At 41.1% G+C, this 22,766-nt stretch overlaps 1 protein-coding gene across 8 annotated transcripts in view; it reads right to left on the reverse strand.

The window, feature by feature from the left end:
* The window catches only part of fryl (furry homolog, like), a 78,731-nt gene that overhangs the window by 27,149 nt on the left and 28,816 nt on the right, over window positions 1-22,766 (reverse strand). For 6 of the 8 annotated variants that reach the window (XR_015096570.1, XM_086090289.1, XM_086090286.1 and 3 more), the window contains 28 exons: window positions 21,315-21,526; window positions 20,390-20,443; window positions 19,325-19,464; window positions 19,138-19,234; window positions 18,615-18,694; window positions 17,790-17,870; window positions 16,876-17,044; window positions 15,791-15,883; window positions 15,571-15,669; window positions 14,468-14,569; window positions 10,202-10,246; window positions 8,482-8,585; window positions 8,075-8,183; window positions 7,895-7,981; window positions 7,634-7,805; window positions 6,922-7,054; window positions 6,722-6,829; window positions 6,241-6,475; window positions 4,746-4,919; window positions 3,896-3,982; window positions 3,486-3,754; window positions 3,192-3,402; window positions 2,977-3,101; window positions 2,840-2,897; window positions 2,068-2,159; window positions 1,542-1,714; window positions 1,145-1,305; window positions 869-979 (listed from right to left, as the gene is read on the reverse strand). Coding sequence is in view for 7 of the 8 variants with exons in the window: in XM_086090286.1 (XP_085946412.1) it covers window positions 869-979; window positions 1,145-1,305; window positions 1,542-1,714; window positions 2,068-2,159; window positions 2,840-2,897; window positions 2,977-3,101; window positions 3,192-3,402; window positions 3,486-3,754; window positions 3,896-3,982; window positions 4,746-4,919; window positions 6,241-6,475; window positions 6,722-6,829; window positions 6,922-7,054; window positions 7,634-7,805; window positions 7,895-7,981; window positions 8,075-8,183; window positions 8,482-8,585; window positions 10,202-10,246; window positions 14,468-14,569; window positions 15,571-15,669; window positions 15,791-15,883; window positions 16,876-17,044; window positions 17,790-17,870; window positions 18,615-18,694; window positions 19,138-19,234; window positions 19,325-19,464; window positions 20,390-20,443; window positions 21,315-21,526 (3,581 nt within the window). In the remaining variant the exon portion in view is untranslated. The remainder of the gene's footprint in view (window positions 1-868; window positions 980-1,144; window positions 1,306-1,541; window positions 1,715-2,067; window positions 2,160-2,839; window positions 2,898-2,976; window positions 3,102-3,191; window positions 3,403-3,485; window positions 3,755-3,895; window positions 3,983-4,745; window positions 4,920-6,240; window positions 6,476-6,721; window positions 6,830-6,921; window positions 7,055-7,633; window positions 7,806-7,894; window positions 7,982-8,074; window positions 8,184-8,481; window positions 8,586-10,201; window positions 10,247-14,467; window positions 14,570-15,570; window positions 15,670-15,790; window positions 15,884-16,875; window positions 17,045-17,789; window positions 17,871-18,614; window positions 18,695-19,137; window positions 19,235-19,324; window positions 19,465-20,389; window positions 20,444-21,314; window positions 21,527-22,766) is intronic. The other 2 variants (XM_086090291.1, XM_086090287.1) reach the window with 1 other exon arrangement.

Raw genomic sequence — 22,766 nt, forward strand, 5'->3', positions numbered from 1 at the left:
GACAGAGTGACTGCACACAGGCGTGTGATAAATGAAAGAAAAAAAAGGAACTATGTGAAGAAAAACAACAAAAAATGTTGCCAGTTTATTTCAATTTTGGGTGTGAAACTTCCTCTTCGGTGGTGCGAGTAGCTTTTCGGACGTTCCACACTTTGTTTTGCAGCTTTTATTAGTATGTGTGCAGCCCACTTTAAACATTGAACAAGTATACCAATTACAATTGTCCCCCGGGCCGTATTCCCAGCAGATCAGGCATGAAAAATCACTTTGTTAATTGGGCCTTTGCTAACTCAGACCAGGAGAATACCAGCCGTTTTACTGGATTTTGACTGATCTTGCAAGGCCCACAGAATGTTCTATTGTTATATAAACATGGAACATACCAACAGAAAGATTAGACTCTCTTCTTTCATCAAAAAAGAAGTGTATATCTATATTTTTCCATTTTTTAGTTATCAGTGTTAGAATATAGCTAAGTTTTGTCAAAACTCCAATTCTTGAGATTTTTAATTGTTTTTTTTCTTTTGTGACAGCTCAAACATCTAAATAATGTTTTCCTGCACTAAAACAACATTCACTTGCTACACTTCCTCCTTCTCTTCTTCTGCAACAAGATCCTTGCGTGATACTGGCTGATATACTTGCTGCCACCTGCTGGCTGTTTCTTTTAAATAACATTTCAGTCAAGCCAATCCTTCAGTCAGAAGCTGCACCAGACCCTCCTGTACACAACCGCTTACGACATATAGATACGGCTTATGGAGGCGGCGACTAGGACTTTTATGACGTATTGATACGTCTTATGTAATCAAAGAGTTCATGTAAAAGTTGACACATTGATGCTGCTGGGGGATTTCATCTCACTCACCTTCTTATCCTGGGAATCCAGGATGTTGTCCAGCCACTTGTAGAGGTATCCGTCAGAGGAGAGGCCAACGTTGTCAGCGACAGGGCCACAACATAACACAGCAGACATGGCCTGGGGGGAGGATGCACATGAGACCATATAAATATATTTTTGATATTTATTTCCTATTTTGTGTAATCAAGAGTTCTTCGGCCTCTATGTTTTACAATGTCAATGTAATCTGCCCAGGGTCGTGCTTACTGATGTAAAAGAAACAAAATCTTTTTCCATGTGTACCTTTAATGCGCAGTACTGATGGCGGTTGATCTGCATGTTCCGGTCGCTGTAGCGGTCCAGCGGCGTGAACATGATGCTGAAGGGGCCGGCCCAGTGGCTGAACAGCATGAAGAGGCTGTGTCGCAGCGACTGCTGCGGGAAGATGCTCCGGCGCTGGTGCACTGCGAGTGAGGACATTCATAGGTTTCAACTTGAACAGAGATTTTCAGTGCAGGAACCCCTTTGAAGGGAGACGTTTTTCAAAGCTTGCCCTCATAATACTAATGGCAATTAATATAACCAATATGAGCACTTCTTTATGACGTTCCTACCCAATTATGAATCAGGAACCAAAATCAGTTGAATGAAATAAATATACGGAGCCCAGGCGCGATTTTAAAATGAGGATGAGGGATACCTGTAACATTCTGGATGATGTTTGCCACAAGCGCGCTGAAGTGACAACGGATGTCCTTTAGCGTATCCGAGTCCTTGTCGTTTTCCGCTTCCAGCAGCTGTCGGGTCAGGTCCACGTACTCAAGCAGTGTGCTGTTCAGAGAGTGACTCTCGCCATCTAAGCCCCCACTAGCTCTGTGACATGGGTGGGGAAGAAACGACATGTTTACTTGAAAAGCTCATCTTTAAAATTGTGTGCTTCTCAAACTGGGGTCCGGGACTCAATCTCTGGTGACTTGGGTCACACAGGGGTCATCTTACATACTCAAACAGCGCATATGCAAAGGCAAATTCTGTGCTGCTAGGCGCCGCCACTGGAGGTCAGCAGGGATGAAATAGAACTGAACTCTCAGCTTTAATAAAGTATTTAGGAATACACGTGGCAGTTATGCTTAATAGCGGTTAGGGTCCTTAGAAGAATGCCTCCCCTGTTAACAGTCCCCGGACCGAAAAAGTTTGAGAACCCTGGTGTAGATGAGATCCCATACATCTGACTGACGACGCCAGCATCAGCCAGGAGCTCAAATATCCGGACCAGCTGGACTCTGAGGATGTCGCGGCGCCGGCGTCGCTTCATGTTCTGCAAAGTAAAACAAGCATCACTGTGTTTGATTCACTTAACTCATTTGCTCCCCAAAACTTATAAATGCGTTCTATTTTAAATATTACCATGCTCCCAAAGACGTACGTATACGTTTTTTAATGTTTTTTTAATTTTTTTATGCTAGAGCATACAGAAGGCTTTGATGCAGCCTTTGAACTGAAGAGAATGCTTAAAGCAATGGTAGTTATTACAAAAACAGCCAGCAGGTGGCAACAGAGTATAACCAGGGCCATGTTGCAACAAGCTTTTTTCTCCACTGTTTTCAACAGATTTGTGAATAATGATGAAACTTAGCTATATTCTAGTCCTAATTGCTGCAAAACAGAAACAGATACAAATGTACTTTTTCTCCTGATGAAAGAAGAGACTCTAATGTTTCTTTTGGTAGGTTCCATGTTTTGATAGCAATAGAACACAATATTGTGTGGGCCTTGCAAAATCAGTCCAAATCCAGTAAAACAGCTGGGAACAAAGGGGGTTGCTTCAGTGACAATGGCTGCGATTGAATGAGTTAATATGAACACAAAGAGTGACTTGCTTGGCATTTATAACTCAACTTGACTTAGACCCAAACTACTTTAGTGGTACTCGACTTGACTTGCTTGAAACTTGAAGGTTAAGACTTGAGACATTTGCGACCTCTGCCCTGAACTTACTTCAGGTCTTCTTTCCAGAGCTTCTTTCATGATGGGATTTAGCTCCTCGATCAACTCTCTGTTGATGTAAAAGTTGCTCTATTAGCTCGTGTGATATTCACAAATAAATGGCGCTTATTGTGGCGAGATGATCGTACCTGAAGGCCACAGGGTTGGTCCTGCCAAGTCCCAGGACAAGAGACTCTGTTATGTCCATATTCTCGGAGCGCATCATCGGAACAATGTGTTTGAAGAGCGAGGAAGGGGAGGGGTTGCCCACAATCTGGGAAGAGAAAAAAATTGCAATGCCTGAAAAAAACGAAACAAAAAATTCTCCAGAACGCTTCATCAAGTTGACTTCAAGCCTCCTGACCTTGGAATCGTAGCTGTAGCCACTGTCCGGCGTTGACGCCAGCGTCTCGGACGGGGAACAGCGGACGGAGCCCGAGGTGGACGAGGAAGAGTACGCGGGCGACGAGGACGAAGAGGCTGAGCTGCAGCAAAGGATCAGGTAATTCCGCCACAGGCTTACATAGGAGTCGCTACTGCTCAGGCTGTTCACTTTCTTGGCATTGATGGGGCTACTGCGGGGTGGAAAACACGGGCGACGTCAAAGTGAAATCAGTCAAATCCATAGAGCGCACTTGATGTCACTTGTTGATCATACTTGATGTCAACTTGAGGAGAGAGCAGCTGCAGGCGGGTGTAGGCGAACATCCAGGCGTAGTTGAGAGCGGTGGGACAATGCTTGGGCAGGTTCTCCTGGCGCAGGTAGCTGGACAAACTGATGACCCAGGGGTCCTGGCCCTGCGTGACGTGCGCAAAGACCCAGATGTGCGACGGGCTCACCACGTCAAACTGGTGGCTGATGGGAGACGAGCTCCACTCCGCCAGCGACTGGAGGTCGATGCCACTGGGACAGTACAGCAGGTTGGTCTGGAAAGGAGGTCAAGACAATTTAAAGTGACGGGAAATTTTAATTCTAAAGCAGTGGATCCTTGGCTTTCCAAGTAACACTTTTTCTTTTATATGACAATTTTTTTTCTGACCCCAGCACTGGAAAATGTGGACGTTTACCTGATCAGCACCAGTGAGATGAATGAAGCTCTCCAACACCGATGCACTTAGTCTATCCATGACATCGATTGCCAGTTCTTCATCCCCCTAAAAGAGTGGCAGAGAGAAAATGTTAAGAGAAAAACTCAAATGACTGTTTTGAAGTTTAAAAGAGGGGTTCTCAAACTGGGGTCCCTCCTTGGACGCTCCGTGGTCTGGAAGCCTTAGGTTGAGGGGTATATAAAAAACGTATAAAAACGTTCTATTTTAAATATTGCCATGGCTCAAAATTTTTTATTTATACGTTTTTTATGCTAGAGCATCCAGAAGGCTTTGATGCAGCCTCTGATCTGAAGAGGTCGCTTAAAGCACTGGTAGTTACTACAAAAAATGGCCAGCAGGTGGCAGCAGAGTATAAGAGATCAACCAGGGACATGTTGCAAAAAGCTCTTTTCCCCATCGTTTTCAACAGATTTGTGAATAATGATGAAACTTAGCTATATTCTAATGCTAATCGCTGCAAAAACGGAAACAGATAGAAATGTACTTTTCCTGATGAAAGAAGAGACTCTAATCTTTGCTTTGGTAGGTTCCATGTTTTTATAGCAATAGAACACAATATTCTGTGGGCCTTGCAAACTCAGTCAAAATCCAGTAAAACAGCCGGGAGCGAAGGAAGTTGCTTCAGTGAAAATGGCTGCCAGTCAATGAGTTAAGAGCAATAAATTAAGGTATGTCGAATCATTTTAAATAGTGCATCATTAGTTGTTTTTAATAGCATAAAGTGTCTATTCCAGAATAAAAGGCATACGACTTTGTACTCGCAAGATTCCGTTATTGCGTAACTTTGACGTTAATACCCAGTTATTACCTTGCTGATGCCCAGTGCGGTATGCAGTGCGCGGACCTCCTTCAGGACGTTGACAGCCAGCCTGCGCGTGGCAGGGCGACAGCTGCAGAGCACCACCATGGCCAAACCTTCCACCACGTGCAGCACGCCCAGCAACGAGCGCTCCACAGAAAGAGAATGGCTGCTGCTTGAACTCTGTGGAGACAAGCTTGTGTTGAAGGGCGACGTGTGACTGTCAAGCAAAACTTCTTCATTTCTTGCATACAAACAGTTCAGGTACCTGCTCACCCATCTTGTGTGAAATTACATGACAAGTATATTTTGTGACCTGTCTAGGTCCCAAAATACATCTGTTCAGAATTTTGCATAATGAAGCCACCCACGGAGTGTTTTTCTGACCATGACTTGGAAGCTAGGCTAGACAAAGATTCGCCATGTTCAAGCTTTTTGTTTTTAAACTGACAGATGGGCCAAAAAGACGTTAAATGTGTATGTAAATTAAAATAGCTTATTTCAAAACAATAATCCTTCTACTAAACTGCTTAGTACTAGTCGCAAGCCAATTACAGTGCTCAGGGCGTTGATAAACAATTACATTCACATTTACAGCTAAGGGCCAAATATCAAATACTCAAATATATACAATACTTTTGTATTAATTTACAATTACTGAATTAATTTTCATGTTCAATGCACAATTTATTTTTATTTACAATAAATCAATCATTTACTTATTTATAGAAAATATTATTATTATTTTTTTTTAAAGATTTTAATTAACAATCAATATGGCAGTGTTAAAACACTGTAGCCCCTTCAGACCCGCATTTTTTATGCTGGGCAAAAATTATTATTATTATTTTTGTTGCTGATTTTGTCCCACATAAGAACAACATGAAATTCGTTTTTGGAGTTAGTGGACGCCAAGATAATATGGCTATAACGTGTTATAAACTTACCAAGCAACATTTTTAACATGAACATCATGCAAATCAACTTGCGATTGTGATTGGTTAGTTAAGATCCAATCATGAACCAGAAGTGTTGACATCATCCAAATTATGCGTTTTATTGGTTTAGACACGTGAATATGTCATGTCCACAAAAACCATCTATGGGTCTGAAGGGGTTAATTAAGCAACACATATGTCAACCAACACATGCATACAGATAAAAATATAGCGATACTCACAGGCATATAATCTATCGTCTGCAAAGAACAACTAATATTAGTGACGAGTCTATGTATATCTAAGCACACACAGCAGAAGGAGCTGTGAAAACTGTTGTCTTGTAAATGTTGGTGGGTTTTAAAAAAAGTTTTAATGTGTTTAATGTGTATGCAAGGGGTAAAATTAGAAAAAAATTTGTTTTGTTTTTTAAATTATAAATATGGTCTCTCTATCTCAGACTCTCACCGATAGCAGGTGAGTCGAACTCCTGCGACCAACAGGCTTTTACTGCAAGTGTCCTTTAAACAATTGCTAATGTAGACCCCCTCATAAAATTGACCCACCTGCGCTTCGTGGCTCCTGTTGCTCTGCGCCACCTGCCTCCACTGACTGATGAGCTGCAGGAGCATCTTGACCGAGTTGTCCAGCAGCGTGGGGTGCACATCTGTCACCTCGCGCATTATAAAGTAGACGAAGCCCGACAGCACGTCCTCACGCCACTCCGGGAAGTCCACCATGAGTGCTTGCAGGGAGGTGAAGGCCAAGCCGCGGAGCTCCTCGTCCATGTGGATGGTCAGCCTGAGGGAGGGTGGAGAAGGTTGGCAGAAATTGGGGAAAAGCGGGTCCTGATGCTGTGTCAGACTCATCAGCCTCAAGCCCATTTCTTATTTATATTTTATTTATTGGCCTGCCTGCCTCCCCCCCCCATTTATCGTGTGCCATATCCGAAGCTCACAACACACAAGCTGCTCCTAACTTTAAAAAAAATCCTACGTTGGGGCACTCACTAGTCAAGGTACCACTGTAGTGAAAAAGCAGACGTACTTGGCAAGGAGCTCGATGAGATCTTGTCTGCTCATGCCGTCTGGTATCAGTCTGGGAATGGCAGCGACGCACGTGCGGAACAGATCGATCTTTGGTTTCCTCTCACCCCTGTCAACCAATCAAGCCACAGTTCAAATGAAAGTGGAAAAACACACACATGGACGGGCGGGCACATACACACACACACGCCGAGAACATACGTGATCATATCCTCCGGCTCCTTGTTGGACATTTGGACACTGGTCATGCTCATGGAACGTCCCACCTCCTTGTCCAGGTGTCTCAGGATGTTATCCAGAGCCTTTCTCACTTGTGGGTAGTACAGTGACATGCCTGGAAGTGACAAATTATTATTATAAGAAAAAAAAACGGCATTCGAACAGGGATGTAGGCTTTTTACATCCACTGTTTCTGAAAAAAAATGGACACTTGGTAAAAGGGGAAGTCAACCTCCCAAAAATTATTGACAATAATATGTTCTATGCAGCCCCACTAGTCTAAATACTTTAAATCTGGTTAGTATTGCGTTAGTGGAATATGAGTTGAGCAGCAAAATTATTATTATTATTATTTTTTTTTTATCAATATAAGAAGGCGGCCATTTTGCCACTTGCCTCTCGACTGAAGATGACATCACAGTTGCTCAGGCCTCAGGTAACAACCAATCACAGCTCAGTTTCAGAAAACAGGTGAGCTGTGATTGGTCGTTGCCCGAGCAAGTGTCATGTCATCTTCAGTCGACAGTAAGTGGCAAAATGGCTGCCCCCTGAGATGAATAAATATGGCTGGATTTTGCTGCATATTCCACAAATGTAATATTAATTCAAATGTCAAGAAATGTTTAAGGTCGACTTCCCCAAGTCAGCAAAGGTAGCTTGTGCTGCCTCAAAAGGTGCCATGACTTAAGCGTACCTATGACCTTGGCTTCCTCGTCAGTGAGCGTGGTGTTGAGGAAGATTTTTTTAACGCGCAATGTGTTCCCAGAAGGCATGATGATGCTGGTGGTGGGCATGGGCGGCTCGCTGTCCTTCTGCTGCAGGCTGTTGGCAATCACCAGGAAGGCTCGCAGGCCGATATTCATCCTCTGGGAGGCAGGAAATGAACAGGTGAATGCAATGGATTAACAATATATTAAAACCAAAAACAACAAAAATTTTGCCGGTGATGCTTTACCTCTGGATTAATGGTGAAGGTTTTGTGAAACTTGCCCACACAGAGGAGGTCATAGATGATCTCCTTCATGGCAAAGTCTAATCTTTCCTAGCATCCGGAGGCACAGGCGACAATCAATTTGAAGTAAAGACACACCCAAAAAAAAAAAAAAAAAAAATCAAATGTAATTTTTTAAGCTACCTGAGCAATGAACTGGATGATTCTGACAAATATGTTGAGGGGCGTGTCCCGTGGCACCACACTGCGAGAGCCTTTGGGGAAAAGTGCTGAAACAATGCTGAGTAGTCGACTAGTAGAGGAAAAAAACGGAAAAAGAACTTTGAACTTTATATAAATGCAAGCAATTTAGTCACTGGTTAAAACATCAGAGAAGCGACCTTCACATTTTGTGTGTGTGTGTGTGTGTGTGTGTGTGTGTGTGTGTGTGTGTGTGTGTGTGTGTGTGTGTGTGTGTGTGTGTGTGTGTGTGTGTGTGTGTGTGTGTGTGTGTGTGTGTGTGTGTGTGTGTGTGTGTGTGTGTGTGTGTGTGTGTGTGTGTGTGTGTGTGTGTGTGTGTGTGGGGACTTAAAATCAATGTCAGGACTGACCTCTGCGTGACAGTGTTGCTCTCACACTTGAGCCTGATAATGTACACCCACAACAGCCTGTACAGTGACTCCAAAGCCACTCGGGACATTTTGGGGTCTTTGTTCTGCGGAGTAAAAACAGAAGCATGTGAGCAACCAAATATCGGCTCACATTTAGGCTGGATTCATACTGCAGGTCCAAGTACTCGTTTCTGATTTCATGCCAAATTCAGAATCATTTTCTATTTACATGTCCATTTTAACTACTGCTCTAGTGTAGATTTGTATTAACTACATGTTTCAAAACAATTACTCAAGGTTCAAAATATTTTTTGTTCTTTGATGAGCACCTTAGCTAATGAATGACTTCATTTGAGTAGCAACTTTCTAATTCTGAGGAGCATTTTTTTTGTGCCAGTTATCCCAGGGAACTGAAGCAACAGTTTTATGAAGGAAAAAAGAGGCGGGACATAAATGTTATTTAGACTATGACAAAAATCTGACAAAATTTGGATAAATATCAGCCAAAAACTTTCTAAAATGAACCTGGTGGAAAACCAGGCAAAAAAACTAACAAAAGTCCAAGAAAAACTAACAAAAATCAGAAAAAGAAAACATGACAACGAGGCAACAGCCGAATTACGTGCGAAACTCTGGCTTGACAAACATTATAAAAAAGGAGTGACAGCGTCAGCGTCAAACATTTCAGCATAACTAAAGCCCAATAAATGCTTTTCCGCAGGAGCCCGGCTAATCCGACTCGAAAGCTTGTAGACGGATGCAGCGCAAGAGATCAGAGATCGGAACGCGCATGACTAAACTCATCATTGCGCTTTCATGCGCATATTTCCACTGGGCGCTTTCATCATGCAAATGTCAACCTGGTTTTGCCAAACAGCAGGATGGGAGGATTTGTAATGCAAGTCATAAGGACAGATCTTTTTTTTTGCTTGGCCTCTGCAAAAGAAAAGAAGCAGTGAAAAATGCAGAAGTCCAGATAAAAACAAAAGTTTTTCTATTTCCCCTAATTTAATATAATTATTTTTTAAATTGTTTTGTAAACTTTATTTAAAAAAAAAAAAGCTTCATTTTTATACTGCCAATCCCAGTTTAAGTTTCCCATCAAGCTCATCATGAGATAAAGAGAATGACATATTTTGTATTTAACCAAACTACATAACTTTGCCTAACAAAAAGTCCGCTACCTTAATGCTAGCACACAATGCAAAATGCCATAAACTAGCAGACATTGCAATATTATAACCCTTGAATCAACGGATATTTCAACACAAATGGTGCAGCCACACATACCATCACTATAATCATTCTTACAGGTATATATTCTTTATCCTCTATAGGAAAACCGACTAATATTACTTCAGCTTACTGAGCCGACGTGACCGTCTCTTTTGTGTGCATTCATGTCAGTATTATGCTGCCCCCTGGTGGCCAGGGTGAGTTTCATCCATTGCATTATGTTCGAATAAACACGGCAATTTATTCAAACTCAATAAGAAACATGGCATATCCATCAGTCCACAAATGAGAAATTAAAGTAGACTTTGCTCAAACCCTGACACATAACATACTTGACAAAACAATCATCAATGCAAACCAGCACGACAACAATAACTTTTCCTCATTCTTTCGATTTGGAAGCTGCGGAAACCCCCGTCCTAGTAACAAACGCCTTCACCAGGCGGGCAGATGCGTGACGTCACAACGGCACCAAACAACTCACCTGCAGCGTCTCAATCTGCTTTCGGATGCTGTTGTTAGACGGCATCTGGAGCGGTGGACGTGAAGGGGGGAAGGGGGGGGTGTAAAATGACAGCAGGCAAAGAATGAAGGTTGGTGGGGAGAGTAAGCACAAAGACACATAAAACATGCGAGTTATAAACAAAAAAATGAGAAGAAAACACAAAACCTCACATGCTATTATCAGACGCACAAAATGTTAGGAATATTCAGCTTTCGGGTGACATTTCAGGATGAACCTAAAAGACACTATGACCTCTAAAGGTGAATTTTAATTACATACTCTTAAACTTTTGAATGTCTAGCTATTCAATGCTTCACTACTTTTGTATAACTTGCTGTTTTCTAACAATGAGCTAAATGGCAGGATTAATGAAATGATTAATTTTGATCCATCCAAAATTTCCTACTGATGACACTCCGATTAGGGCTGCAGAAAACCAATTATCCCATCAATGTATCCAATAAAAATAGATTTTTCATTTTTAAAAACCATAACATGCATGTATTTTGTTCACTTGGATTGCCATCCTCACATTCAACTGTAATATCTGTGACTTTGAGTGTCTAAAGTTTGAAAAGGTGGCCTGGTGAGTGACTTGGGCGTCAGCGAATGAGGAGGTACCGTTGACCGGCTGCAATTGACTCCGCGTGAGTGGTCACCATCAGCGCTAGTGTGTAATTGTGCTTTTTACGTTAGCTTTCTTAGCGTTTGTTCATTAAAATAATTGACAATGCACTGGTGACATTTGACTCCATTTGACCAATCAAAAAGAGCCAAAAAGTCGCATGACTGCATATAAAGTCTCTATGGCCTCACGCAGAAGAAAAGTTTTCAAAGTGATTTTGTTTTTCTGGCAAAATCAACAGAGAAAACAAAATGGCTATTTAATCTTAATCCTTTTTGCATTATTGTTTCAGATAGTCATATTGCAGGCCAACATATGAATTTTCACATTCCCATTTTATATTTTTACTGTATATAGTTGATGGCTCATGTTTTGATTATAAAAATAAAATCAATCTGAAGTTACTGACCATTTTTCCCCACTGGCTACATAAAAAGTACTTGCAAAAGTTTCAACTCAAATTTCATGTTGAAGCACATTTTAGGTTCATCCTGAAATGTCACCCCCCAAGTCAAATATAACAAATATAGCTTTTTATTAGTGTACAGTGCATCCAAAAAGTATTCACAATGTGTCACACCTTTTTTACATTTTGTTATGTTACAGGCAGCATGATCCCAAAATGGAATAAATATTCACCCCCCTCAAAATTTTACACACAACACCCCATATCACAGCCTTAAAAACGTTTTTCCAGCTTTCCCTCAATCCTGACTAGTTCCTCAGTTGTTACTGCTGAAAATTGTTCCTACTTCATGATGTTGCACCCACAATGCTTCAATGTTTTCGGATGATGGAGGCCACCTAGCTCATCTGAATCGCCTAAGCTAAATTTTTAGCTTCATGGCAAAGGCTGTGAGTGTGAATACTATACTTATGTACATGTGATTTCATAGTAGTTGCTTTTAATATATTTTCAAAATAAAAAAATAAAGAAACAGGTTGTTTTTTTTATACGCTGTCATTATGGGGTGCCGTGTGCAGACTTTTGGAGGAACAAAATTAATTTAATCGATTCTGGAATTAGGCTGTAACATAACAAAATGTGGAAAACGTGAAGAGTGGTGAATGATTTCCCACTGCATTGTCTGTTACATAATTCTAAGAGCTGTGAAATAAATAAATAAATAAATAAATAAATAAATAAATAATGTGCTGATGATGTGCAATTTAAGTCACATGAAGAGACAACACAAGACAGACCGGAGGTGATGTGAACACACAGGGAGCGGGAATTTTCAGTTACAGTGAAACACCCCAAGTTGGACAATTGTGGAGTTTAAACCCCAAGTTTGCCTCATCGAAAACTTTTATACTCGAGGGCCAACTGGATTTTTAAAATGGATAGATGGGCCATGTTGTGTTGTTGATGAGGTTAAAAAGCGTATGTAAAAAAAGTTTATTTTATAAATGCGATTAAAATAGAGTAATAAGTCAATATGTATAACAATGTAACATTTAGGCTCTAACTGGTTGATTGATAAGGTTAAAATGATCCTTAAATAACTGCCTGTTAAGTTATTCATTTTTTTAATGTCAGATTAATTCAGTTGACATTATTTCACGTGGGGATTTATTTTTATTAAATGACCTTGAACTTGGGAGTCAAGTCGCGTGTTGTGTTTTGGACATTTGAGGTTCCACTGTATGTTAAGAAAAAGAAAAAAGAAATCGTGGTTGAAAGAAAAGGCAAACTTCTCCCCCTCAAAAGTGATTCTGTATTTTTGAAAAGATCCACGTGTCCCATCTTAACCCTGTGGCAAATTTAAATCTGTACAGAACCATCGTGGCAAACAAATAGCAAATGCTTGATACTGATAAGGGTGCGGGAGGAGGCCGGTGGGAAGGCAATTACTACTCGGCCCATGTGTTATTTTATACGGAGCTGTTGAGTTTTTGACAAATGAGCCCTTTGTTCTCCGTGAGATCCTTGTCTGGCGTTCCCAGCAAAAGCAAAAATGCCTCCCTCCATCCTGGCATGCAAACACAATGGCCACCCCAATGCCCTCATGTGTTTGGCACGGTGCGAAGAGTTGATGTATTGGGAAAAGAAAACCTGACTTTTTACTCCTAATAACAAACTGCAGACGTTGGCCAGTTTCGACGGGGTGCAAATGTGGCTCTGCTCACCCCGACCACTTGTACTGCCGGGCCAATTCCGAGTACACCTTTCGTTACCATAATGGGATGGCGCTACTAAGAGCCCAGAGTAGAAAAAAAATACATGAGTGCCCATAAATACAGTAAGAACAATAACTGAAATGCCACATGGTTCAAACAAACAGTAAGAAAGGAAAATTCATTCAAATAATGACAACTGTAAAAATGATTCCAAATCATGAATCAGAATCAATTATTGTTAATTAGAGGCCACCTACTACAAATCACAGTGGTGGCACACACCAAACCGACGCACATGGCAACCACCAAACAATTTTCAAAAGGATCAATCAAGGTAAGAGTGGGGAACAAGAGTCATTGAGTCGGCTCATTCTGTCGATTGGAAGGTGATAAGGGAGGAGGAGACTTGATTTCATTGATTTCTGAGGAGGCATTCACAGACCTGAGTAAAAACAGCATTTGGAAATATCATTTCAGGTAGAATAATGTACGACATTATGGTGCAAAGTTAAAGAATTTCATCACTAATGAAATGGTGGTTAAAATTCACTAAGGTTCCCTTAAGCGGTGTACACACTTACTGATAATTTGAGTTTTTTTTTTTTTAACCCAGCTGATTTAAGTCAGGAAGACATCAATCTTGGATGTCTCTAAAAAATCATCCTGTGGTGAAGGTGTGTTAAAAGTGTTCCCCAGGCGCCAAATATGCTTATGAATGTGAGATTTCATTGTGTAAGGTGTGTTGTGTTCATCATCTTTACTATACCACACTACTGTATAAGAGTAGGAAAAACACACATGGGAATGGGGAACTCTCACATAAAAAAACAAAAAAACAATGACAATGTTAAACATGTGTGGGTACACTTTAGTCATTTGATGAAGTTAACCAGGAAACGTACACACTAATTTGTCAAAATTTTAGCCTTTTTCCTCCTTTCAAAATAAAGTCAGCAAAGGCCCAGTTGTTGGATGTTTGTAAAAGATTATCATTAACGATTTTCCAGTGGTGTGAAGTGACATGACGATAGTGGGCTCTCTCCCATTTTAAAAATCAGCTAATATGTTGAAAATCGTTAAACGTGTACCCCGCTTTAGCTGTCATGAGTCGCTGTATTTAAATCTCTTTTTTTTCCCACCCTGTGAACAGAGAGCATATTATCAGGCAACGCAATCAAGTGCTATTCCCGTCCAGATCTTCCGCTTGACAATGAGACGACAGAATGAGGACAGAACATTATGATCTCCGAGACGTAACCACAGGGAACACCAGTCACAACCAAGGCGGCCTTCTAATTCAATCAGCAGCAACAAGTTACCCATCACAAGAATGAAAGCAAAACAGTCACGCTGTTGGTTTCGATCACCAAAATAGTAGCGCAGGATTACGCAACGGCAGTCATGAGGACTCAAAAGTCAATTAAGGCATTGTCCAGCCCAGTCCGTGCACTCCATACCGTCTTTGTGAGCTGTACGCGTCGCAAACCTCGGGGCGTTACCTTTAGGTGCGAGAGGCAGTTCTGTAGGAAGATGTGCCAGTTGTTGAGGAAGAACTGTTTCTGGCTGACGCACAGCAAGCAGGTCACCAAGGGATACAGGGCCTGAACAAGCGAAAAAAAAGTGTGTCAGTACTAACGCGCATGATAGGAACGTGACAAGTATTACCTGGAGAAAAGTTGGACATTGAAGTCTACATTGAGAACATTTGGCACCCCTGGTTGAATGACTGATTTCAGGCATAAAGCACAGGTCTTGCTAGTTACGACCAGTGCCACTAGAGCCAGTTAAACCTCACTAGTAAATGACTGTGCCATATTAGTAACACTACTAAGCCCAATTAGTAGGCTTGCGCCACTCACTAGTAGCCTTCTGGATCCTACTAGTAGCATCAAAATACCCAAACATTGGCCGACAAGAGCACAAAAATGTCAAAGTAGTAGAAAAAAGATTACAGATCAACTAGATTTACTGCAGATGTGGTTATACTATAATTACGTGCTTTGGTGCTGCTGTTTTGGTGTGCAACAAAAGTCTGTAATGTCCACATATGAACAAGAGCATCTTTGAACAAGGATATTTTACAGTTTTGTTACTATTTCAGAAAATATGGGGTTAAATTGTATACGGATACGGTTATATATGATGTTTTGGTTAGCAACAGAGCTCTACAATGCCATTAGCCTAATAACATAATTGCCTACCATCCCCTAACTTAACCGGGGCTCGGTGACGGGTTGCCCCTCCTCCACTATACAAGAACATGAGCACCTTTGTTTGCATCAGCGATTATCTAGTGCAAATGTAACGTGCCATTAGCTAGCTAGCTAGAGAAGAAAGAAAAAAAAAAAAAGAGTAATGAAGATGATGACTGCCGAATGAACAAGACTGAGCTCTCAAAAGGGGGGGAAAAAAAAGCCAGCTATGACTACACCTCAAAAATGCATCTTCCCTTTGGATAGTCCGCTGGCATGGCCTCTTTAGAGTGCCTCATTGTTGGCCATGAGTGTACACAGAGAAAAGGGGTAGAGCATGGGGAGAAGGGGCAATCCCCCAAAAATGGACTATTGACATCTTATATATGATGAAAGTTAGACGTATTGACCAAAGAGTGCTTCTTTCTGGAGCTAAGGTCAAACGTGGTCTGGTACAGCTTCTCCACAAAGTTCTTCAGGCACGGGACGTTGACTTCATTTTTTACCGCCTGGAGGACAAAGACAAAAAGTTATTACCCGGAGACGGACTCCAAAATAACACAATTACACTCAGCGCGGCATTCGTATGGAAAAGAGAGAACAAAGGCGGAGAAAACTGGCTTCACTCACGGCTGCAACTGGGATGAGGATCTCCACAAAAAGGCCGGCAAGAGCGTGTTTTATGTCCTTGTCCTTGACTTCCAGGAAGTACTGGGCACACTCCTAAAAAGACGTTAGGTCACACTTTAAAGAAGTCGTGACCACGCATGAGGATAGACTTGAACATGCGGCATTCAGCCAATGAGAAGGCCCAATTTCCAACTTTCCTGCACAAACTAACAATTGGGGTCCTCACACTATTTCTTCACACACAAAACTAAGACAACTAATCAACATGTGTCATAGGTAGGTTTATCGTTTTATGTAATTTATTTTTATATTTGGATGATAGTTGGCAAAAAGTCAAATGCATGTGAAGGTCTATTCACGCACTCGTACGACAGTTCAGAATGTTAAAAATGTTACTTAAAACAGTCCTTACATAATAAATAATAAAAAAACGTTCACAATTGACAGCTTGTTTATAGTTGAATTGATCCCTATCGGGGAAAAGGTTTCGACTGTGGCATTTTATAATGTTGGTGTAAAATAAAGCTATTTAACGGCCATGCGGTTTGAACTCAACACCGTTACAAAACCGAGGCGGGATGAAACGAGGACATAAACCACTGTACGCTTCATTAAAGGCGCTTACGAGGCAACAAGTAATGCTTTGCGAAGAGATGAATGGGAAAAGGAATCTTATGAAGACATGCGCGTACTTCTTGGCAAAACCTTTGGCAGTTATTCATCGGGTTTTATGAGGCGCTACCGGCTTTGAACAGAGCGGTAAAGTCATAAAAAAAAAAAACGGCTGGTGCGATTTAGCAAACAATCTTATCAGCCGATTGTTATTATGACAAACGTTTATAGGTGTGTCCTGCGTGAGGAAAGCAGTTGGAGAATATCCTTGACGTCCTGCTTAAGCTCCATGTACGAAAGAAAGAAAGCCTCTTTGTCTTTGCTAGTAGGACAAATTTGGCATACGAGTAAAGACAAACTACATGTTAACTCATTCCCTGCTGTGGATGTTTATGTTTATCAACTGATCAAAAGATGGCAAGACTTCATGGAGTGAATGAGGAACAGCATGTAAAAAAAAGTGTGTAATTCACCTGCATGAACAGAAAGGACGCCTCAAAATCCTCCACGGGATACATTTTGACCCGGAAGAACTTCATCCCCATGATGAGACTGATGATGCACTGCACTATGTAGGGACTCTGCTCTTTTTTCCGGAGCTCATCCAGCTCTGTGTTGAACTTTTTCGTCACTGCTAAAAACCTACAAACACACACAGGCAGTAAGATTATAATAGTTCAGAATATTTTAATGCAATTTCGCTTTGATTTTTTTTTCTCTCTTTCAAATGTAGTTTGCTCTAATTAGTTTTAGAAAGAGTTTTCTAGTTTTTTGTTTGATTTTTATCTGGTTTTTTTTTTGTTGTAAAATGTGGTATTTGTGAGATTACAAAGTTTTGTGTCATTAAAAAAAATGCATTGAGTTAGGACAGGTAAACAACTATCCACAAATCGCATGAAAAATACATTGTTGATGCATATACCCACCGGTATCCTAATTTAACCTAACTCAGTTTTGATTCCATTTTTTTCTCTCTCTCTCGCTCTTTGTATTTATTTCAACTTTGTTAGTTGTTTTTATACGATTAGTGTATAGTATACCGGTATGTGCGAGTCTTGTTGCTGTGACCATGTAATTTCCCTCAATATAGTTTGTCTTTCTGTACAGTAAAGTACAGTAAAGTGCAGTACTATTTACAATACTGCTATAATTGCTAGCAGCAATTTGTTAGAATTATACTGGTAGTTTGCTTGAATAATTTTTTTTAATATTAAGATCATGCCATTTCAGTTTTTATTCTTATTTCAATATTTATTTAAAACAGTGAAAATGTTTCTTCAATGTTCGTTTTGGTTATTTTGTTTCCTTTCATTTACTATAATTCCCTTGCACTGGCAGTGATTCGCACGATGTGTCGCGTGTAAGACAAACTTAAAAAAAGACTAACTTTGACTGTGTGAGAACTCCAATGACCTCGGCATACAAGTCCGCGATGATGTGCACATTGCCTGTGTTGGGGCCACAGTATCTGCAAAGAAAAAAAGTATCAGCCAATCACGTTATTTAAAACAATTATGCAAAATCAAAAATAGCTATTTGCTTGCTTCAGACTGTTTTTGGACACTCCCAGTCAAGGGTTATTTTAAAGCTAAACAAAACAGAATTTACAGGTGCAAAGTGTGCAAAGCTTCGTCGAGATGGTCTGCATTTCATCATCAATTTACATTGCACGGTATTTATCACCGTACAATATTCCCTGGTGGCCAAGACGTGCATGCCAGAATGAACAGGACATACTGTGTAAATCTTCACATTGCTTTAATTATGTTATTACCTCATGTTTTTGCATAAGGTTTGCACTTTACCAACTCTGCTTTATGGATGCTCCAAACGAAGTTTGGTTGTTCCCTTGTGACAATGACGATAAATATTCTGAAGGTACAATACTGTAGAGTGCAATTTTACTTCATCTGAATCATGTTACGAACGTTTTAGTTGGTGATTTTTGGAGCATTAGAATGGATGAATTGGATTTCCATTCACTTCCACACGGAAAGATGACTTGAGATACAAGTGTTTTGAGTCACAAGCGTGGTCATGGAACAATTAAAGTCAAATTTATAGAGCACATAAAAAAAAAAAAAAATTGCAGCTGAGACAAAGTGGTGTACATGAATAAAAATGACATGGGACAATTAAAAACAAACAATACAAGGTCAGACTGATGCTGTCTTCAAAGTCAATGAACGCAAACGTGGCTGTGTTTACTTACCCCTCTTTGTGTTTAAAGTGCTTAAATGCCAGGTTTAGAACTTCGTGTACTAAAGCGTCTGGCACTGGATGAAGAGGAATCTGTGACAAACACAAATAAAATTACTCTTATTGGTCAGCAGTGGTACATTTTTCATTCTTTTTTTTTTTTTCGCATTGCGACATTTCATTTCCTCCAGGGGCCAAGGGCAAGTTAGAGCCGGTCTCCCGGGGGTACGGCTTTGGGAATGTTGCTTCAAAATGTGGACGGTCCCCTTTGGCCACGCACCAAGGCTGGAAATGGTGGAAGTGTTGATTTATGAGGCAGCCCCTGTGGCTAAAGGTCTCAATGACAACAGTACCGCACATTCCTAAAACAATTACGCTTTTAAATGAGAGGAAAAACACATCTTTCTGTGAGCTATTCATAGATGAAAATAATAATGAGGGATAATGCATATGGCACCAAAGTGACTCAGTAGAGGAATTTGTATTTTTCTTACACTTCCTGCAAAGCAGCGTTCAAAGCGGCAACAATAGCTCACCCGTTTGAGAACTTCCACTGACACCAGGCAAAACATGAAATCTATGGCTAAATCCCTCCGCTCGAGAAGGTAGTCTTTATCTCGGTGCTGCTCATCTCTGAAAAAACAAAAACAATAAAAAGGGAGTCATGAGAGGGAAATACTGCAGAAACGAAAACTTGATCAACTTTAACGAGGCATCGCTCACCCTTTGGATTTTGTGCTGGAACGAGGCCTGTACTCGTACGACTCGTCTTCGGTGCCGCTCTGCCGCCGGTACCAGTCAAACAGAGTACGCAGCAGGGAGGGCAAACAGTGTTCGGCTATGGAGCTCATAGAGCTTATTAACTGGAAAAGCAGAGCAAAAAATGAATACAAATCATCACAACCCACAAATAACAGTCCAAATGCAGCCTTATCCATCTCATGGGCCGGCCGTTTTGCCACTGTCCTTTTCTGGGCTCAGGTAGCGACCAATCACGGCTCAGCTTCAGAAAACAGCTGAGCAACTGTGATGTCATTTTCACACGACAGCAAGTGGCAAAATGGCCACTCCCTGAGATGGATAAAAACAGCTGAATTTTGCTGCTTAACTCCATATCCAGTAAAACAGCCGGGAGCGAAGGGGGTTGCTTCAGGGAAAATGGCTACCAGTGAATGAGTTATATGAGTGACACTACAGGACAAACTAGATGTGCAAAAAACTCCCAGCAGAAACTAAAACTCGAATGCTTATGTGACAACAAACACGCGACAGTTAAATGTTTTGAACGTGGCAGGCGGTCAGCGGGCATGCAGGGCGTCGCCTGTGGACGACGGCCAGCGGAGTTACGCAAGTGACACGCCCACCGCTGCCCCTCGTGGCGCCAGGCAGCCACACACACACACACAAGTATCCTGAAACAGACAGATACATCGGCGACACAGAAAGACAAAAACAAAAACAAAAACAGACACGACACACAAACAAACACGCGCACACTCGCACACACGGCAGCAGCCAGTGGCAGATTTAGTGGCGAGGATGACACAGCGCTTCCACGCAGGCCCGACTTTCCCTCGCCATATATTCTCCTCATCGGCCTCGTGTTGTTGTGAACAAAGCTCTGCAGCGGGCCCCATTGTACACAAGATGGGCCGTTGAATGGGCCATTGATTGGCCACAACTGGGGGGGATTCGAATACTGCGCACAAAGTGCAGTATGGAACTTGGCAGCTGACTGGCTTGGGGAGGGGGGGGAGGGGGGGGGCATATTCACACTGCCGCACTGACCTGGTCAAACTGTGCATCCTCCCCTCTCTGGAGAGAACGGGACAGAGGTTTCTCCTGAGGGAGGAAAAGATTGAAATATCAAGCAAGTGATACAGTAGGATAATCACAGTGTCCTTACTGTGCAAACATTCTTAGTTGTGATCACAATTCTCACCTCAACATTTTTAGCGTTAAGATATTTAACTTGATAGCATTTTTCTCAGCTTTATTCCAACACTTCTGATATAATGATATTTTCACCTTTATAACATCTAGAGAAAATAAAAAAAAATGCATCTTAAATAAGTCATTATGCCTTTATCATTGGTCATAAAAGTTAAGATGTAATGTTTTATTAACTAGCTGTTAACTTTTTTAAACAAGTATGACTGTTAACAGCAGGAGTTCTGTAATACTATCGCTTGCATTTCTCGTTTTATTGTATAGATTTACAATTACTCTTCTAGCTCTATTAAATAACTTGTTCTTAGTTTAGTTCTTTGATTTATTGAAAAAAAAGTTTTTAAAAGCTTTTTTTCCCTCAGTACTGGTGTACAATACGGTCCTCTGATTTGCTGAGTGCATAATAAATATTTAAAAAAATACCAATAAGTGTAAATGCTTTTAAACCAGGTTAAAAAAAAACGACTTGTTTCCTATAACTATGAATACAATTTTGATGTTTTAACAATTTAATAGTTATTTTATGAAATTAAAATAGAATTAATCATAATTTCATTCAAAACTAAGAATGAATAATTTTTTTTTATCAAAACAAACTATTCAGCAACTTTCAGAGTGCGGGAGCGCTCGTCCCAAATTATGCGGCGGAGGACAATCAGTGCAGCGTGTTAAGTATGAATCCGCGCACATAAACCTAACGAGCTTCCCGCTCACGTCTCCGGCATTTATGAGGTGGCGGCGAGGTCGTTAAGAGGCCACTCACCAGCGGTTCGGCCATCACCATCTCGATCTTCTTCTCGGCCAGCACGGCGAACTCGGCGAACAGGCTCTTGATGACGAACTCCCCGGGCTTGAGCTCGGGGTCGATGGTGATGATGGACATGGCCGCGAGGTTGTGTTTTTCCCACGGGAGGGGAGTCGCCGAGACGGGGGCGCGCCGTCTACTCACGCTGCTGCTGCTGACCGGCGCGGAAGCTATGGGACAAAAAGGCAGAGGTCAGGCGTAAGTGAAAGATGGAGATGTCAGACGGGGACAAAAATAAGGAAGGGAAGGTTTTAGATCTAGACATCTTTGGGATGAGAATATTGGTGTGTCAAAAAAAAACTAAAAGAATAAATGTTTTTTAGTTATTAAGCTACCTTTGAGCTCACCATGACTGAACACAGGTGTGCATTTTGCATGTAGCTCAAATCATTTGCCTGGCTTGCGTGCAAACAAATAATTGTTTAGAGCATTTGGGTATCAGGCGAGTGTTTCTTGTCGTAAAATGTTGCCATTTGACTCAAGCACATTGCAAGCAAGCCTTTTAGGTCAAAGACCGATGAAATGAATTCACATGCGATAACACAGGCCCACACGCTACATGACCCGAGCGTGAATAGCAATAGCGGCCATTTCCAATTCAAAAGGCTTGAAGAAAATGACACTAACCCCCATGAAACGCATTGTCACACAGCCAGTTCACAGTCAAAACTTTGAATGGTGTGTATGAGAATTATGTGAGGGCTGTAAGCACAACTTTGCAGTCTGGGCCCACAATGGCTGCGAGTGTGGCCATGTAAGCCGGCGGTGGCGACAACAAGGACGCCTTTACCTCATCTTCCCCTCACAGGAAGAGTCTGCTTCTCCGTTTCTGCCTTCTTGTCAGGAGGTGAAAAGCTTCCCTTCACAAGCATGTAAAACATGACATTGTTTTTCTACATTTTTTTCCACTTTGCATCCGTGTCTTCAATTTTTGTTTTTTCTGTGTGTGTATTTTTAAATCAGCATTTTGTTTATTTTGGGGGGTTCAGATGTTTGCCTGTAGCCTACTTTGCCATAATAAATCTAAGTTTCAGTCAAAAAGTTACAACAACAAAAAATCCAGATTTTTGTCCAAGCTGTCACATTTTTGCAATTCTTTTGTTGTATTTTATTTTTGTCTGTCTATTTTATGCTACATTTTTGTAAGACTTTTGTCAGTTTGTATGTTTTGTTTACACATTTTTGTAATATTATTCCACTTGTTTCTTTCGCATTTTATCTGTTTTTGTCTCATTTTTAAGTTCTTTAAAAATGTTTCTTCAGGTTTTGACAATTGGACAGTAGTCCTATGTGTTGTGAGTTTGTCATATTTTTGGCATGTATTTTGCCTGATTTTTCTGTCTTTTTGTCAGTTGTTATATTTTTGTCCTCTCAGATCTCTTGTCAGTTTTTTTGTACTGTTTTGTAAAT

Source organism: Leptonotus elevatus, chromosome 11 (assembly GCF_054856555.1).
Source record: "Leptonotus elevatus isolate MCC_2025b chromosome 11, RoL_Lele_1.0, whole genome shotgun sequence".
Taxonomy (NCBI): Eukaryota; Metazoa; Chordata; class Actinopteri; order Syngnathiformes; family Syngnathidae; genus Leptonotus; species Leptonotus elevatus.